Genomic DNA, 18,140 nt, shown 5'->3' with positions numbered 1-18,140 from the left:
TCTGAATGAAACAGGAAACTGATCATGCCAGTTTCTCTCTTTTTAAAATCATTTGTTTCTTAACCCTTCCGGATTCAAAGAATCTCCTCAAAAGATTCTTATTAATTACAAAGTAGTAAAATAGTAACTCTACAGTAGAGAACCTTGCCAGCAGCACTTAACCAGAGTTAGTGTCACTGGGAAAGGTGCAAATCAACATGTACTCCTAATACGTTAAGATTACAGAGATTACTTTTGTGGCATTTTTGCCCAAATTGAAACCTGAATTTAATCATGAGGAAACATCAGACAAACCCACACTGAGAAACCTTCTCATTATACTGGTCTGTATTCTTAAAAAATTCAAGGTGGGGCACCTATGTGGCTCACTTGGTGGAGCCTCTGCTTTTGGCTCAGGTCATGATCTCAGGGTCCTGGGATGGAGCCCCGTGTCCGTGTGTGGGGGGGTGTCTCTGCTCAGTGGGGAGTCTACTTCCCCTCTCTCGCTTGCCTCTCTGCCCACTTGTGATCTCTGTCTGTCAAATAAATAAAATCTTTAAATAAATAAATAAAAGAGCGCCTGGATGGCTCAGTCAGTTGGTGTCTGACTCTTGATTTCGGCTCAGGTCATGATCTCTGGGTCAGCGTCATGAGATTGAGCCCTGCATGGGAGTCCATGCTTAGTGGGGAGTCCGGTTGATATTCTCTCCTTCTGCCCCTCTACCCTGTTTCCACGTGCGTGCTCTCGAATAAATAAAATCTTTTAAAAAAATAGGTTGAAAGAAGCTTGGCAACTCAATGCAATACATAGTCTTGAATGTTCTTTTGCTGAGAGAGATTATTGGGACAAGTGGCAAAATTGGAAGAGGGTTCGTAAATAATAGTATCCTGTCAATGTTAATACCCTGATTTCTCTAATTTTACTATCATATAAGAGAATTTTGTTGTTGTGTTTTTTTTGTTTTTTTGTTTTTGTTTTTTAAAGATCTTATTTATTTGACGGAGAGGGCAGAGGGAGAGAGCAAGCACAAGCAGGGGGAGCGGTAAGCAGAGGGAGAGAAGCAGGCTCCCCATTGAGCAAGGAGCGCAATGTGGGACTCAATCCTAGGACTCTGGGATCACGACCCAAGGTGAAGGCAGACAGACGCTTAACCGACTGAGCCATCCAGGCCTCACAGAGAGCGTTCTTTTTAGGAAATACACAGTAAAAAAGTTCAGGGATAAAGGCATCCAGGGGGCGCCTGGGTGGCTCAATTGGTTAGGCCTCTGCCTTCAGCTCGAGTCATGATCCCGGTGTCCTGGGATCGAGCCCCACGTTGTCGGGCTCTCTGCTAAGCAGGGATCCTGCTTCCCCCTCTCTCTCTGCCTGCCTCTCTGCCTACTTATGATCTCTGTCTGTCAAATAAATTAATAAAATCTTTAAAAAAAGGCATCCAGGATATAATTTACTCTCAAGCAGTTCAGAAAAATTTTTATCTATTCATGTATATCAAGAGGGATTATAAAAAATGCGGTACAAGTTAACATTTAGGGAATCTAGATGAAAGGTATATGGGTTCTTTTTACTGTTCGTGGAACTTTTCAGAAAGTCTGAAATTGTCAAAATAAAAGTTTGGGGTTGTTTTTTTTTTTTTTTTTAAAGATTGTGGTTATTTGCGAGTGAGCAAGAATGAGAGAGAGCATAAGCAGGGCAGAGGGCTGGTGGGAGAGAAAGAAGCAGACTCTGCACTGAGCAGAGAGCTCCACAAGGGACTCAATGTCAGGTCCCTGGGATCATGACCTGAGCCTTAGGCAGATGCTTAACCATCTGAGCCACCCAGGCACCAAAAAGAAAAGATTAAAACATATAAATATATGTCAACAAAGGAAATCCTTCAGGTACCTCCCTAGCTTTCAGGTTAATTCTAAGTCTGGTGAAATGTCCCAGGGTCTTCAGTGCTTGGCTCCTGCCCGCCTCTCTGTGCACTTCTTTCAGCACATCTCTGCACAGACCCTTAGCTGACTTTTGCTTCATGCTATTTTATCTACCTACAAGACCTGTGCCCTGCTCCATGATGCTGCCTCCTCATTTTTTAAACCAGTGGTTCTCAACCACGGGTGTTTTGGTTCCCCAGAGGATATATGCCAGTGTCTGGAGACATTTTGGGTGTCGCAATTTGAGGACTACTACCAGAATTTGAGGACTTCTAGAGGGTGGAGTCCAGGGATGCTGCTAAACATTGTTCAGTGCACAGACCAGCCCCCTACAACAAGGAACTTTCTAGCCCAAATGCCTCTAGTGCTCTAGTTGTGAACCCTTGTTCTAAACATATTCTGAGAGACATTTCTGGGAAGTCTTTCTGACTATCCCTAGTCTGATCTCGAACTCCTTTTTTTTTTTTTTTTTAAATTTAAATTCAAGTTAGTTAACATGTAGTGTAGGATTGATTTCAGGAGTAGCATTTGGTGATGATCATTTACATATAACACCCAGTGCCCCTCATATCACGTGCCCTCCTTAATGCCCATCACCCAGTTATCCCATCTCCTGCCCACCTCCCAGCAACCCTCAGCTTGTTTTCTGTAGTTGAGAGTCATGTATGGTTTGCCTCTCCCCTCTGTTTTTATCTTTATTTTTCCTTCCCTTCCCCTATGCTCATCTGTTTGGTTTCTTAAATTCCACATGTGAGTGAAATCATGAGATATTTGTCTTTCTCTGACTGACTTATTTTGCTTAGCATGATACACTCTAGTTTGATCCACATCATTGCAGATGGCAAGTTTTCATTCTTTTTGATGTTAGAACTCCCTCTTTGTTCCTCTAGTACCTTGTGCTTTTCTCCTCCTCTTCACTTACTCACAGCGACTAGGTTTTATTAGGTTTATTGATGTATAGATAGTACTCAGTGAATGTCTATTAAATGAATACTATGTAGATTGTTTTACAGTATGGTTTTTGGCTAGACAGGTTTAAGATTAAAGAAAAACATTGCCCTTAATTTATCCTTCCCTGTCCGACTTCTGATATTAATATGCGATAATTCTTTGCTATTGTAAAAGCCAGGATTCTTTTGGTTGTAAGGTAGAGAAACCCAACTCAAAGTAGCATAAACAAGAAGAGGATACTAAGATGTTTCACAGAAACCAAAGACAGGAAGGTCTTGGGAACAAACTAGGTACTTGAAGCCTCAGGACTCTTTCCAGCTCTTATCTGAGACTTTCTCACTTTCTCTGTTCCAAGCTTTTCTTTCCATCTGTAGATTTTTGTCTTCCTCAGTCCATATGACAACCAGAGAAAGACCAACTTCATTTTCTTGGAGTTCAGCTCAAATAAATTCTCAGGGATAGGCTCCATTGGCCCCACTTGGATAGGATAACTGTAGCTTGGGGGGAGGTCTAAGTGCTACGTAGCACTAAGGCTCCACCAGAGCCATACAGATCAGAGAGGAGTACAAGCCCTGGAGTGTGGCTGCCGGGGCACCAGTGCCATGGGGCCCACTGCAGCTCCCAGTAATTGTAGTACACAGAAAAAGACACCGTGGGCTGCCCTTGTTCTCTTACCTCCATCCTCGTTCTTCAGTGAGGTACGACAAGGAGACTCACAGGGACCTTGGTTCTGGGTTTTACATTTTATTGTGTTAGGTCTTCAGTGTCACTATTTATGCACTCACCCTGATCCATCACTGTAGATTCAAGAGAATTACATCCTTTGCTTCCATTTTTCCCCCTATTATGTTGGTCTTGGAACAGATCAGAGGTCTGAGGGGAGACATGTACATGGTAGGAACCGTATCCCCACCCCATTTTATATGCCTTATAGTCTGGCCAAGGTGGTTGACAGTGACAGTTCCAGAGGGGTTGTTTATAAGCTTCAGGCCCTAAAAAAGAAGGGACAAGTGTATAGAGAAATGGCAGTGATAGAGTCATGGGGTGTCATTGTTCCTGTATAAAATGGGTAGAGGGATTTCTTGTATCCGTTAGCCTTGTTAGCTGTTACTGGATTTTTTTGTTTTGTTGGGTTTGGCTTGGGTTTTTTTATTTGGTTGTTTTTTGTTTTTTAAGTAATTCCACACCCACTGTGGGGCTTATACTCAACAACCCTGAGATCAGCAGTCGCATGCTCTACCAACTGAGCTGGCCAGGCATCCCCAGCATTTTTCTCAGTTGAAAGAGATAAAAACCCAGCTCAAACTAGGCTACACAGAATAGGGAATTTGTTGACTCATGTAACTGTGTTCAAAAGGTGATTGTGGCTTCAGGCATGGGGGAATGCAGGACCTCAAATGATCTCATCTGAATTGTCTCTCAGCTCTGCTTGCTTGCTTGCTTGCTTTCTTTAAGATTTTATTTATTCATTTGACAGAGAGAGGGAGAGGACAAGCAGGAGAAGTGGGAGAGGGAGAAGCAGGCTCCCCACTGAGCAGGGAGCCCCACGTGGGGCTCAATCCAAGGGCACTGGGATCATGACCTGAGCTGAAGACAGACACTTAACCGACTGAACCACCCAGGCGCCCCTCAGCTCTGCTTTCTTCATTATTGCCTTCATTCTATAAACAGGCTCTCCTCATTAATGGGAGAAATGATCTCTGACCACTCTGGGTTATACATTCTACCAGCTATGCAATCCTTGGGGAAAGACACCCTTGAGAACTCCGTAGAAGTGCCAGGCATCACTCTCACTGTCCTGGGTTGGGTCCACAAGGAGGCAGGCTGTGATCCCTAAAGGAAAACCGGTGCTATTTATAGAAAATGGGATGTTAAGTGAAATAGGAGATTATATGTTCTCACTGCTGGAAGCTCCTACTGAAAGCAGCATATGAGTGCACCAAACATTTTAGTGACATATAAGAACTCTGCTTGGTGCTACATTGGACATAGAACCTAAGTTTCTGCTCTTACGGAATTTTTATTTTTAGTTACTTGTTTGTTTGTTTTTAAGTTTTAATTTATGTATTCATTTTAAGTCATCTCTCTACCCAACGTGGGGCTCAGACTCATGACCCTGAGAGCAAGAGTCACGTGCAGCCAGGCCCCCCTGCTCTTAAGGAGTTTTTAATCAAGTAGTAGAAATTAAACATGTATATAAATAGTGATTACTATTGTATGGTGAGTGTCTGCTATGGGCCAGTAGGCACTTTGCTAAATGTGTGTTTGTCTTGTTAAGATTTATTTATATATTTTAGAGAGAGCATGTGCTACTGGGGGGAGGGGCAAAGGGAAAGAGGGAAGAAGAGAAGCAGATTTCCTCCTGAGCTTAGAGGCCACCGCAGGGCTTGATCTCATGACCTGAGACCACCACCACCTGAACCGAAATCAAGAGTTGGGCCCTCACCTGACTGAGCCAGCCAAGTGGCCTTAAATGTTTTATATACATCATCTCTTTGTGGATAACTCTGTGAAAGTCACTTCTGTTATTATTTATACCCATTTTATCTATTTAAAAAAATAAATAGGGAGTTCATATAGCCTGCCCAAGGTCACACGCCCAGTGAATAGCAGCCGATTAATCCAGTCATTTGACTCAATCCAGTGCTGTACTTCAACTTGCACTGACCTCGCAAGGTCTTTCTGCATCCCGTTCTTTCTGCCCTTTTAAGTCAGACAGTGTGATTCTAAATTCCCGAGAACCCTCTTACTTAGCTCGCCTTTTCTAGGACATCACAATTGATGGCTGGTCTGTGGTGTGGCTGCCCTTGTATTAGGTGCTCATCCTCAATCCAGCTAGCCCACCAGTTGGAAATCCACAGAAGGGTTTCAGTCACCGTTCAGCGAAGTCTTTGGGTTTAACCCTTAGAAAGCCGGAAGAAGAGGCACGGCAGCCTCCCTGCTCTTTGAGTACTTGCTCTCCTGAACCTCCCTTCTTTATCTTCATCACCACCACCTAACTTCAGACTATCTCTGTCTCTCTCCTGCCTACACGTTCTTCCTGTCTCCAGTCTCACCGGTGTTGACAGAGTGAAGAGTACTTTCATTGCATCATTCCTTTGAAGTCTTACAGTGGTTTCCCATAGCCTTCAGGATAAAGCCCAAACTCCTTACGTAAGACTTCTCATGGCCTGACCCTTGCTTGCCTCTCTAGCCTTGTATCTAGACACTCCCTCCTTTGGATCCTTCAGATCAGCCATTTTCTGAACCACTCAGAGTTCCCTGAATCCATCATATGTCCTCTTGCTTCTGGACTTTTGAATGTACAATTTCATGTTCCTACAGCCCTAATGCTAATGCCCTACCTGCCTCCATCCCCAACACCTAGCTACTCTTGCTTGTCCTGTTGATGACACCTGCTCCCATAAAACTTCCCCAAATCACCCTCTTCTTCCAACCTGGGTTAGGTATCCACATTGTTTGCCCTCATAATGCCCTGTCAAGGCATTTGTCCTTTCATATTTTAAATGTATGCTTATTTATTATCTTCTCCCATTAGATTAAGTTTCTTGAGTCAGATTTCCCCCACCAAATGACTGGTACATTCTGAGCACAGTAGGTGCTCAGTAAATAATTGTTGAACAAATGAATGGATCTTGACAGTAAGTGCAAATTGGCACACATTTCTGGCTTCTTTTGAACTGTTTTTTTTTTTTTTTTTTTCCCCCTCTTGCTCCTTCCAGGTCCTGGGTTTCAGTGATGAGACATGGGGTATGATGTAACCCGTTTCCAGGGGGATGTTGATGAAGACCTTATCTGTCCTATTTGCAGTGGGGTCTTGGAGGAGCCAGTCCAGGTGAGTTGGTCTGATGGCAGTTTTGGTGGGGGCCCTAGACACCAGTGGCGCTAATAGAAAATATAGGCGATGGGACCAATGGGGAAGGCACTGTGTTCTGGCTCCCCTCCCCTGGCCCCCTTGACAGCCACACAGACAGAGACTAGAGGTTTGGTACAGAGGAACAGTGACAGCTATGAAAGGAACAGGGCCTTCCAGAGTCTGTCTAGAGGCGGATGCCACAGAAGTCCAGTGCTCCAGATTTTTCTGAGGCCGGGCTGAGATTTTCCCCTTGTACATTGGTCAGAAATTTTTTACTGTCTTCTGACAGTAGCTCAGGAACTTCCTTTCCTCTGCCAGGGCTCTGACTGGGTTCCATCTTCCTAGCTATGAGTGAACTTCTGGACTTTCCTGATAAGTTCTCTCTCAAAATAATGTCATGTTTCACTTAATCAGCCGGTTTGCCTGCAGGCCTTTTCAGCCTGCTTACTAACTAACTAACCGGGAGTGGGAACTGTATGTATTGTCCTATTTTCTTCCTGCGGTTTATTAGAAAAACCAATTTTTTTTTAAAGATTTTATGTATTTATTTGACAGAGAGAGATCATAAGTAGGCAGAGAGGCAGGCAGAGAGAGTGAGAGGGAAGCAGTCTCCCTGCCGAGCAGAGAGCCCGATGTGGGACTCGATCCCAGGACCCTGAGATCATGACCTGAGCCGAAGGCAGCGGCTTAAACCACTGAGCCACCCAGGCGCCCGAAAAACCAATTTTTGATGCAACCTTGTACTCTGCATTTTGATATGAAAGCTGCCCCTTCACTAGGTCATTTCTCTGCAAGCCTTGCCAGACCAGAGTCAGTTTTATCTTCCTGGGGCAAGTATGAGGAGAAACTCCTGATTAACAGGCAGGTATGATGAGGGAGATGAATCCTTAGCAGTAGTATTCATGGATGTCATCCTGCACGGTTCTTATTGGCCGCCCTCTGTAAATACCAATTAATCCTCTGCCACTCCTGGCTAGCTAGACCTAATCCCATTCTCTAAACCAGGACACTAGTGAGTGAGGTCTCATGGCCCTTCCCCCACTCACTGCTTATACAGCTCCCAGGGGCTCCTCTTGATCCTTTGGGTTTATTCTTACTCCAGTTTTCAACCACCCAAAGGAGTGCAGATGCCCAAGCTGACTGAAAATCAGACTGGATTCCAGTGGCTGCTAGCCCTGGACCTATTCCCTGCCTAGGTCTTTGCAGCCTACTGCCATTAGAAGCAGATTGGCTGGATATGTAGCAAGCTCTCCTGGTGGTGTCAAGAGGTCATGGGCTGTGTCAGTTCCTTCCATCCCCTGGCACTGTCATTTGAGGTGAGTCACGTGTGGAGAAGTCAGTGTTGGTTCATGACATTCTAAGTCAGGAGCCACACCCAGTCCCCCACCCCTGCCTTCTGAGGAGCAGGTCAGTCAGACCTCAGGATGCCGGGTCAGCAGCCACATATCAAGGGTAGAAGGCACGTGCTAAGAATGCTGATTTCCCTACATAATTTTTTTTTTTAAGTTATTTCTACCGCCAATATGGGACTCAAACTCACAACCCTGAGATCAAGAGTTGCACTCTCCTCTGAGCCAGCCAGGTCCCCCCCCCCGTCCCGACATATTTATTTAATTTTTGAATAGGCAGTAAATTCATACGGTTCAGAAATCAAAACAGTATAAAAAAGCATACAGTCCCCATCCTCATCCCAGCTCATGTAATCCCCACCACCCCGACAGTTAACTCTTTGTATTAGTTTATTTGTCCAACTTTTCTTACACGGAACATAGCACATTCTGTATATTTTTGTAGGGGTGGCAGGATTCGATGGGCTGGTCATGAGGGGTGACAGTTGGGATGAGATCTGAATAATAAGGGGACATTCATGCTGAGATTTAGAGGAAGAGAGTTTCAGGCACAGAGGAGCAACAAAAGTGATGATCCTGGGGCAGGAGTGAGCTGGATGTAAACAAAGCACAGAAAGGAGGCCAGAATGGCCTGAACACAGTGCTGGGAGCGTAGTGTGAGGTGAGGAGAGGTCAGAGGCACAGGGCCAGATCCAGCAGAATTTTACAGGTCCTGAGTGGGAGTTTGGATTTATTTTAAGCACGGTGAGAAGCCATTGTAAAGTTTTAAGCAGGGAAGTGATAAGATCTAGTTTTCATTTTGAGGTGATCACTCTGGCTGATGAAGGTAGTCTGAATTATAAAGCGGTGAGGTAGAAGTAGGGAGGCCAACTAGAAGATATACTTAATAACGAAGGTGAGAGATGATAGCTTGAACTGGGTTAGTGGCAGGACAGATGGGGAAAAGTGGACAAATTTAGGGGTTTTTTTTGGAGATAGGGTCTGTAAAGATTTTGAAAAGACTCAGATATGTCTTTGAGTGAAAAATAAAAATCTGACAGTTGGATTAGTGACATTGAGAATGACTTCTTTTTTTTTTTCCCCAAGATGTTATTTTGACAGAGGGGGAGAGAGAGAGCACACAAGGCAAGGGGTGGGCCAGCAGGCAGAAGGAGAGGGAGAAGCAGGGTCCCCGCTAAGCGGAGTGTCCTATATGGGCCTTGATCCCAGGACCTGGGGATCATGACCTGAGCCGAAAGCAGACACTTAACTGACTGAGCCACCCTGGTGCCCTGAGAATGACTTCTTCCCTTACAAGGTCTTTCTGCGTTACCAGTCTTTGGTGTCTGTGAGTATCTTGAAGACAGAACCTGTCTTTTGTATCTTAAGCACCTAGCAGAGTATTTGGGACATGGCATGCCATTTATTCATCAGCTACTAAGTGCCTGCTGTGTTTGTCCCATGCAGATGGTGTCTCCACAGAAGCCTGGGAATCCTCTCACTTTGAGGGATTAATTTCAGAGTTTATCTGAGTTATCAAGAAAGTAAGCTGAAATATGATCTTTATGAAACTGAAAAGAATGTGATTCTGTGAGAAAATGACCCTATTTTGGAGGCTAGGCCTTCCCATTAGGATTCAGGGCAATGCCTCAGATCAACCCTCACAAGATAGGAACTTGGGCCCCTACAGAGAGGACTTGTAACCTCTCACCAGGAGTTCCAGGCTTTTGTTTTGTTTCGCTTTGCTTTCTTACATTGTATTTCTGCCACTAAATCTCTTCCCTGTGTCCTCTCCACACATCCTTCCAGACCCATATCAAATTCTGTCCTCTCCATAAATACCTGCCCTGACTGACCTAGCCTAGAAAGATCTCATCCTCCTCTGGACTTTGGCAGTTACTGTGTATGCAATCCAGTCGGCAATTAATAATCAACTGCCTCATGTCATCTCTCCTATTGTCCTGGAATATTATTTATACCTCTTATTGTTATATAACTTTGTACTTGTTTGTCTTATGTCACAATCCATTTGGAATCCTGAGCACAGGAAATCTGTCTGAAGCCTGTCCCTACACAGTGCCTTGACGTGGCGCATCTGTACTTTGCTGTGACCCCCGGGGACCCCTGGTCCTGGCAGCTGCTCAGGGGCTTGAGTGGCTTTGTGGACTTATCATACTCAGGCTCTTAGCTCCGGCTAATTCTCTTGTGCCCCTTTTGCCCTGCTCTTCCTTCTAGGCACCTCATTGTGAGCATGCCTTCTGCAATGCCTGCATCACCCAGTGGTTCTCTCAGCAGCAGACGTGTCCGGTGGACCGTAGCGTTGTGACGGTCGCCCACCTGCGCCCAGTACCTCGGATCATGCGGAACATGTTGTCGAAGCTGCAGATCGCCTGCGACAACGCTGTGTTTGGCTGTAGTGCTGTTGTCCGGCTTGACAACCTCATGTCTCACCTCAGCGACTGTGAGCACAACCCCAAACGGCCTGTGACCTGTGAGCAGGGCTGCGGGTGAGATGGCTTCCCTTCCTCTGCCCCACACAGATAAGGGCCTTCCGGTTTATGACCTCCCCCTACCCTGCCACCGACCACACTCCCCATCCCCACTCCCCCGTCTCCAGATCCCCTGCCCACCAGCTCAGGAGGTCTCCTCTGAATGTACGCAAGGAGTGTCCTTGGCCTGCCTGGCTCCCTGCCCCAAGATCTCACTTCCATGATGCTTTTCCAACTATGATCTTTGCGCTGTTGCTTTAATAAAGGAAAGGAGGCAACAATTCCCAGTCTGTGTGCTAATAATAAGGACTGATTTCCTTAATTCTTCCCTGTCAGCCCGGTACCCCCCTTTCTCTTTTTCAGATTGACTGCTCTAATTTCTAGGCTTCTCATATTTCCTCTTGCCCTGTTTTTGGTTTTGTTTTTGTTTTTTCCCCTTTCTTTGGGGTGTGAAGTATTTGATTAAATGCTGCTAGCTGGGGCCGTGAATCTAGGGCTTCTCAGGAGGAATGAGTGTACAGGCAGAATCAGTAGGAAGAAAGGAGAGCCATGTGGTAGATAAAACACTGTCTTAGAAAGGGAAAGAGGCCCAGAAAAAGTAGAGAGCAAAGGAGTACGGGGTGGGAACGGGGTGGGGGTGGGGTGGGGGGGGGCAGAGCTGGGGAAAAGGAAGTGACGGGAATGAGAGGGAGGCCTGCATATTCGAAATCTGGGCTAGGAGAAAGCCCTCTCAGCAATTTCCTGCCTTTGCCCATATGTCCCATTGAATGCTCCCGTTCTGCTTTTCTTGCCTACTCTGGGTGGCAGCCTGGAGATGCCCAAAGATGAGCTGCCAAATCACAACTGCATTAAGCACCTGCGTTCCGTGGTGCAGCAGCAGCAGACGCGCATCGCAGAGCTGGAAAAGACCTCAGCCGAGCATAAACACCAGCTGGCCGAGCAGGTAGGCCCCATAGAACATAGGCATGAGCCTGTCCCTAATATGCAGATGAGTGCGTAAAACAGATATGTAACTGTGCGTAGCTGTGTGTGTGTGTGTGTGTGTGCACACGCTGTGCACATGTGGTGGGTAACTGGGGGTGAGGAGCGCCCCTGTGAGCATGCAGGTCTGCACAGGTGTGTGTGCGCCCAGGGAAGGGGATACTTTGCTGTGGCCTGGAGGGAATCAGCCTGGAGCTCTTCTCCCTTTCCTTCATCCCATCAGTGTCATTCATTCACCTAACATTTATTACATGCCTCCTCTAAGAAGGCACCCTGCGAAGCACCAGGGATACAGCTGTGAATGAGACCGTCACATCTCCATCTTCATGAAGCTTCCAGGTCTTGGTGTTCTTAAGATCCCTCAGTCACCCTCGTTCTAAGACAGACTTCTGTCTTTCATTTGTTGTCTGTGCTAACCATCATCTCTGACTCTTCTTTGCTCCCACAGAAGCGAGATATCCAGCTGCTAAAGGCATACATGCGAGCTATCCGCAGCGTCAACCCCAACCTGCAGAACCTGGAGGAGACAATTGAATACAACGAGATCCTAGAGTGAGTGTCACTCAGGATGCGGAGTCACTTGCTCCGTGTCCTTGCACCGAGCCCTGAATGGAGGAGGAGCAGGGGAGTGGCAGAAGTAGGGTAATAAGAGGGCTGGGTGGAGGCCACTGCTTTTCAGACATTGGGATGAAGGACAGGGACAGAGAAGAGGATAACTTTCAGCCCACTAGAGAATCTTTCATATTCTTTTGGGTGGATGGAAGGGAGAGCTTACCCAAGGATGCAGTCCATCCAGACTTTAGTGAGTACGTGCATGTACCAAGCCCTGCATTAAAGGCTGTGGAGGGCTAGGAAGGTCACGAAGAAAGAGATAGTGTCCCTGTCATCAGGTAGCTTACAATCCAAAGAGAGTGAATGCAAATCCAGGAGAGTGAGCCAAAGCGCAGCATACACAAGCAAAGTTTAAAATCCCTTGCAGTGCTGGAGTTCTGTAAATTCTAGATGCGATCAATAAATGTCGTGCAAATAGTGCCACGTGGGGCACAGGAACTGGGGCTTCAGTCAGTACCCATTTGTTGAACACTTAGTTTGTGCCAGGCTCCGTAGGTGCTAAGTATTGGGATTTTTAAGAAAAATGACAGAAACTCTTCAGTTGTAGAGTTTAATCTGGTGAATGAGTGACAAGTAGCGACTCACATGAGACCATCCAGGGGAAGATGTGGAGTTTCTGAACCAATGATGGAAAAAGGAAGATGCAAGATCAGGATTAGGCCGAGTACAGAGCGGGTGGTCATTCCTATTAGGAGAGAAAGCCTAGTGCAGAGAAGGGGGATGAGTTGGAGTGACCGTCTCGCACCCCGTCCACACAGGTGGGTGAACTCCCTGCAGCCTGCAAGAGTGACCCGCTGGGGAGGGATGATCTCGACCCCAGATGCTGTACTCCAGGCTGTAATCAAGCGCTCCCTGGTGGAGAGTGGCTGTCCTGCCTCTATCGTCAACGAGCTGATTGAAAATGCCCACGAGCGGAGCTGGCCGCAGGGTCTGGCCACCCTAGAGACAAGACAGATGAACCGGCGCTACTATGAGAACTATGTGGCCAAGCGCATCCCTGGCAAACAGGCTGTCGTCGTGATGGCCTGTGAGAACCAGCACATGGGCGATGACATGGTGCAGGAGCCGGGCCTTGTCATGATCTTTGCGCATGGCGTAGAAGAGATATAGGAGATCTCCACGGGCTAGCAGGAAGAGATGGAGACCAGAAGACCCATCACTCCAGCAGCCGGCCCCTGAGTCCTCCTTTCTATCCATAGTACAGTGGCCTACATGTGGGCCGCACGTTTCCCTGTTCTTCCGGCACTGAAGGGCCCAGGGCACTCTGCTCAGCCTTTCAGGTGGGAAACCCAGATTCCTTCCTTTTGCTTAATTTCTTCCCCTAAGATGTCTGTAAATTTTCAGTCAGTTTGGGAAAAGTCCCCACCTCTGTATCTCTTTTCCTGCCCAGGGTCCCTGGTTCTAGGTATTTTTAGAAAGCACAAAGAATTCCTTTTCTCTAGAGGATCAGGGTGGAGTGAGGACTATCTGATCGTTCCCCCTCCTCCAAAACCAGGGAATCGGAGCGGGCAGGCCTGTTGACACTAAACAGTATGAGAGGGCAGCTCTGGGGAGCAGACATCCCGAAGAAATGGTAAGGGTGGAATCGAACCCTAGAAATACGCACTGAGGCCAGTAACTGGCCCTGAGGGGAACTGATGACCCTTACGGGAAGACTGGACCTCTGTGCCAAGCAATACCCTGTCCAGCCCACCTGCTGGGTGCAGGCTCCTGCTGGTTCTGCAGGTGTGCAGGCTGGGTAGCCGGAATTTTCCAGATGAGCTCTGCTTTCCTACATTTTCTCAACGTTAGGGAATGACAGGGTTGGGGGTAGGGGATTAGTCTGTTGGGGTAGATGTGCCCAGCAAGAAGCAGCTCTCTGGCTTTTGCTGAAATCAGGTAGGCACTGCCTCTAGTATGGGCCATAATAGTTCCATGGACCCCTCTCCAGCCCTGTGATTCTAACCAGTTATTTTGATAATTCCTTTGTTTGTATTTCCTTCTCCCCCTTTTTTTTTTTTTTTAAGAATGGCCTGGTTATGGCTACCCCACTTTTCCAGCCCAGCCACATTGTTGGCAATCTAATTTATTTACTTTTTTTGTTTTTTTTTTTAAGAAAGGAAAAAGAAAAAAAAATTGACAAAGCTTACAATGTTCTTTTTAATGTTCCTATTTTGGGGATTCTGGATAGGGTGGGCCAGGGATGGGGGATCTGTTTTATATTTTTCCTTTTCAGCATAACCTTTGGCTTTAATATAGGAAGGGCCAAGGGAGTCCTCGGCTGAACCTGTCTGCCCCAACCCTCCATAACCCCATCTGAGACGAGGCGCTTCCTCTATTCCAGTGATGGGTACAACAATCCAGCATCGATGCCTGTGCCCTCTGGAGAACTTTGCTCCCAGCCTTTCCACGGGTCTCCTTGTTAAACTCTGTATTTATAGAGTATTAATTTTGAAGACATTTCTACCCCTACCCCCGGTTTCCTTGGAGATCCAGAATTGGGCTCTAAGCTACACCAGGCAAGATGGGAGAGACGTGATGTCTCTTTGTCTCTGAGTACAGGCTGTGCTCTGGCCTCGCCCATGCCTCTAAGGACTTTAGTTCCATCTTCGGCTACCGGGACATTCCTTGATCCCTAGGGTGGCTGGTAGAGGAAGAGAAAGGGAGGGATAGAGGGTGTGATTATTTTAATAAGCAGGTGGGAGGGGTGTTGAAGAGATAGGGCCATATAACAGCTTCTTCTTTCTCTGGAGTCTTATTCCAGGCCAGCTTGCTGTGGGCCAGGGGAGTTGGGACATGGCTCCACTGGGAATGGGGTGGGGTGAGGGTTACAGCTTGAAGGGAGTAAGGAACAGTCCTGTGTTTCAGCTCCAGGACCTTGTGCTCAGGAATTTGAAATCGCTGCTATACTTAGTCTGGTTACTACATTTCTTCCGCTCCCCTCTGCCCTCGCCTGCCTTACCAAGGCCCATACCCTCCTGTCGTCACCCTCAGACGGAGCCAGGAAGCTCAGTTAAGGCTTCCCTCCCCTTGCACTAGTGTCTCTGTGGGTTACTGGTTGTGTTATATGTGCTGTTCCATGATGTTGACTGCACTAATAATAAACCTTTTACTCAACTCTCAATTCTTAATCCAACATCACTCCCTTTCTCATGAAGCTTTCTCCTCTGCTTTGGGCTTTCTCTCACCTTATTTCTTGCTTTATAACTTACCCTTGTCTTAGAACTAAGCTCTGTTTTAGCAGGATGTCTGTCTGGGAGTGGGCACCTCACTTTTTTGCCCTTTGTGACCTCCTATCACCCTCCCACCTGTCTCCTGTTCTGTAGTAGCGGACATGTTCTCGCCAGTGATCTGAACTGTGTTCTTCCCAGCATTTGCCTTTGCCCCAAATTCCATGTCTTCCCCTAAGTGCTCCTGGAGTTTTAGGACAGTTTCTACAGAAGATATGCATACACCCTTCTCCCTTGTTCCACAAGCACCTTTGTTCTAGAATCTGGGATTCCATTACCCAGCGTCTCCAAACCAAGAAAGGAAACATGAGGCAGGGGGGTGACTGTACTGTTCTGGTTGTCAAGTCTCGATGAAGCCTGACCCAGGCGTTTGCTGCCACCTACTCCTTGGTCTTGAGAAAAAGGAAATCGTTCCCCCCAGTAGTATATTTTAAATTTGTTGATCGTTTATGATGCACTTAATGTACATCCATTAGCTCTCTAGGTACTCTAGTGGGACTAAAAAACAAAAGGGTGCAAGGACATCCCTAAGCCCACGGCATCTGTTACACTCACGTGCACACAAGCTCTGATGCTTTATGGTGAACACGTCACACGGTGGAGTGGCAGAGGCGACACGCGGGCAATCTAGTGGATATACAGTATCTAGAGAGATGAAGAGTGCTCTTGTTTTGCCTGATGCTCCTTCAAAATTACTTTCAGGACCTGCTGCTTGTTCTTTTGAGTGTCACAAATGATGCCGGATCTTTCTTTTGGGGTAGATTTGGTTTGGGGGAGCAGTACTTACTGTGTTGTGTAGCACAGTGGCACCTGCTTTGAAAGCACTGCCTCCACAAGGGAGATACGTATATGATAGAATAAGACGTAATCAATGTGGTAAGTAGATCTGCAAGCATTATGTGAACAGAGGGAGGGGAAAGGCACTGACTCAGATGGGTACCAGGAAACACGTTTCCGAGATGTATCTGTTCCAGATCAGAGGTTGGCACACTCGAGCTTGCGTCCTGCTCCCTGCTTTTGTAAAAATGTTTTACTAGAACACAGCCATGCCTATTTGCTTATGTATTATCTGTGGCTACTTTTCGATCACAGCAGCAGAGCAAAGTAGTTCCACAGAACTATGACCCACAAAGCCTAAAATACTTGCTGCTTGGCTGTGTAGAAAGTTTGCCAATCTGTTCTACACTTTGAAGGCCAGGAGAATGGGCGGGGGAAGTATGAAGGTTGGTTTCGATTTTTACCTCAGTATTTTAATTTTTTTTTTTTTTTTACAGATTGAGAGAGAGAGAGAGAGAGAGATTACAAGTAGGCAGAGCAGCAGCCAGAGAGGGGAGGAAGCAGGCTCCCTGCCAAGCAGAGAGCCCGATACGGGGCTCGATCCCAGGACCCTGAGATCATGACCTGAGCTGAAGGCAGAGGCTTAACCCACTGAGCCACCCAGGCGCCCCTACCTCAGTATTTTAATTTGAAGAATCAACATTTTCTACATTACTACCATAACAAATTCTTAAAATTAATATGTACATTTCTCCAGTTGTCTCAAGAAAAAATACTTTAATTTACTTATTTGAGAGTGAGCACACAAGCAGAGGGAGAGAGGAAGAAGCAGGGTTCCCACGGAGTAGGGAGCCTGATGTGGGACTCGATCCCAGGACCCTGAGATCATGACCTGAGCCAAAGGCAGGCACTTAACCTACTGAGCCACCTAGGTATGCAAGAAAAGTACTTTTAGAGCTAATTTTTGTTCAGCCCTGGATCCAATCCAGGAAGCATGCATTACACCAGGTTGTGTGTCTTAACTATCTTTTATACCTTTATTTTTATTTTTTAAAGCTTTTATTTATTTATTAGAGAGCACGCATAAGCAAAGGGAGGAGCAGGCTTCCTGCTGAGTGTGGAGCCTGATTCGGGGCTTGATCCCAGGACCCTGCGATCATGACCTGAGCCAAAGGCAGATGCTTAACGACCAAGGCACCCATACACTTTTTATTAAAGATTTTATTTGAGAGAGCACAAATGGGGAGGAGATGAAGCAGTCTCCCCACTGAGCAGAGAGCCGGATGGATGTGGGGCTAGATCCCAGGACCCTGGGACCATGACCTGAACCAAAGGCAGACACTTAACCAACAGAGCCACCCAGGTGCCCCACTCTCTTAAAAGATTTTATTTATTGAGAGAGGGCATGTGTAAGTTGTGGGGAGGAGAAAAGGAAGAGGGAGAATCCTAAGCAGATGCTGCACTGAGTGTGGAGCCAGACGTGGGGCTCCATCACAGGACCTGGAGATCATGACCTGAGCCCAGATCAATAGTCTGATGCTCAGCTGACTGAGCCACCCAGGTGCCCCATTTATACCCTTAATCTAGATTCCTGGAACAACCTTTTTTGTAACAGTGATCTGTTGAAGAGATTGAGCCAGTTACCCTAGAGAGTGGTCTTTTGGATTTGATTGATTGCTACTTCACAGTGTCCCTTAACTTCCTCCCCCTGTTTTTACTAAACAGATCTAGAGTCTGAGAGATTCAAGTTAAGCAGTTTTGGAGATAGAAGAGATCACAGGAGAGGTGGTCTTTATGTTATCTAACATTAGGAGATAAGTCTGGTTGCCCCACCATTAGCCTGATTTCTTCATTTACACTTGCATTGTTGAGAAGTTTTCTTAAAAGCTGGCAAGGTGCCCTGAGAGAAGGGGATAGCTAGCAGTGCACCTCAGGTAGTTTGTTGCCCCACAAGAACAGGGGCCCCACATTGCCAAATCTTAATTGTTAAAGAACCATTGGCCATCCTAGTGTTTATGCCAAAAATTGAGCCTAGTATTGGCTC

The 18,140-nt window shown here is 46.5% G+C and overlaps 1 protein-coding gene and 1 long non-coding RNA gene across 2 annotated transcripts in view; one reads left to right on the top strand and one right to left on the bottom strand.

The window, feature by feature from the left end:
• The window catches only part of RNF41 (ring finger protein 41), a 31,620-nt gene extending 17,405 nt beyond the window's left edge, over positions 1-14,215 (top strand). Inside the window, exons 3-7 of the mRNA XM_046013645.1 lie at positions 6,567-6,679; positions 10,264-10,535; positions 11,325-11,460; positions 11,947-12,050; positions 12,869-14,215. Coding sequence (XP_045869601.1) covers positions 6,590-6,679; positions 10,264-10,535; positions 11,325-11,460; positions 11,947-12,050; positions 12,869-13,220 — 954 coding nt within the window. The 5' untranslated portion in view covers positions 6,567-6,589 and the 3' untranslated portion in view covers positions 13,221-14,215. The remainder of the gene's footprint in view (positions 1-6,566; positions 6,680-10,263; positions 10,536-11,324; positions 11,461-11,946; positions 12,051-12,868) is intronic.
• Positions 14,068-16,953, bottom strand: LOC123947435. Its single transcript, XR_006819756.1, has 2 exons — positions 16,771-16,953; positions 14,068-16,560 (listed from the first exon to the last, which is right to left on the bottom strand). It is a non-coding gene; the product is annotated as an uncharacterized LOC123947435 (long non-coding RNA).
• Positions 16,954-18,140: the final 1,187 nt, after the last annotated feature.

This window comes from Meles meles, chromosome 7 (assembly GCF_922984935.1).
Source record: "Meles meles chromosome 7, mMelMel3.1 paternal haplotype, whole genome shotgun sequence".
Lineage (NCBI taxonomy): Eukaryota > Metazoa > Chordata > Mammalia > Carnivora > Mustelidae > Meles > Meles meles.
Note: the sequence above shows the minus strand (reverse complement) of the source record. Positions and strands in the feature narration are given on the sequence as shown.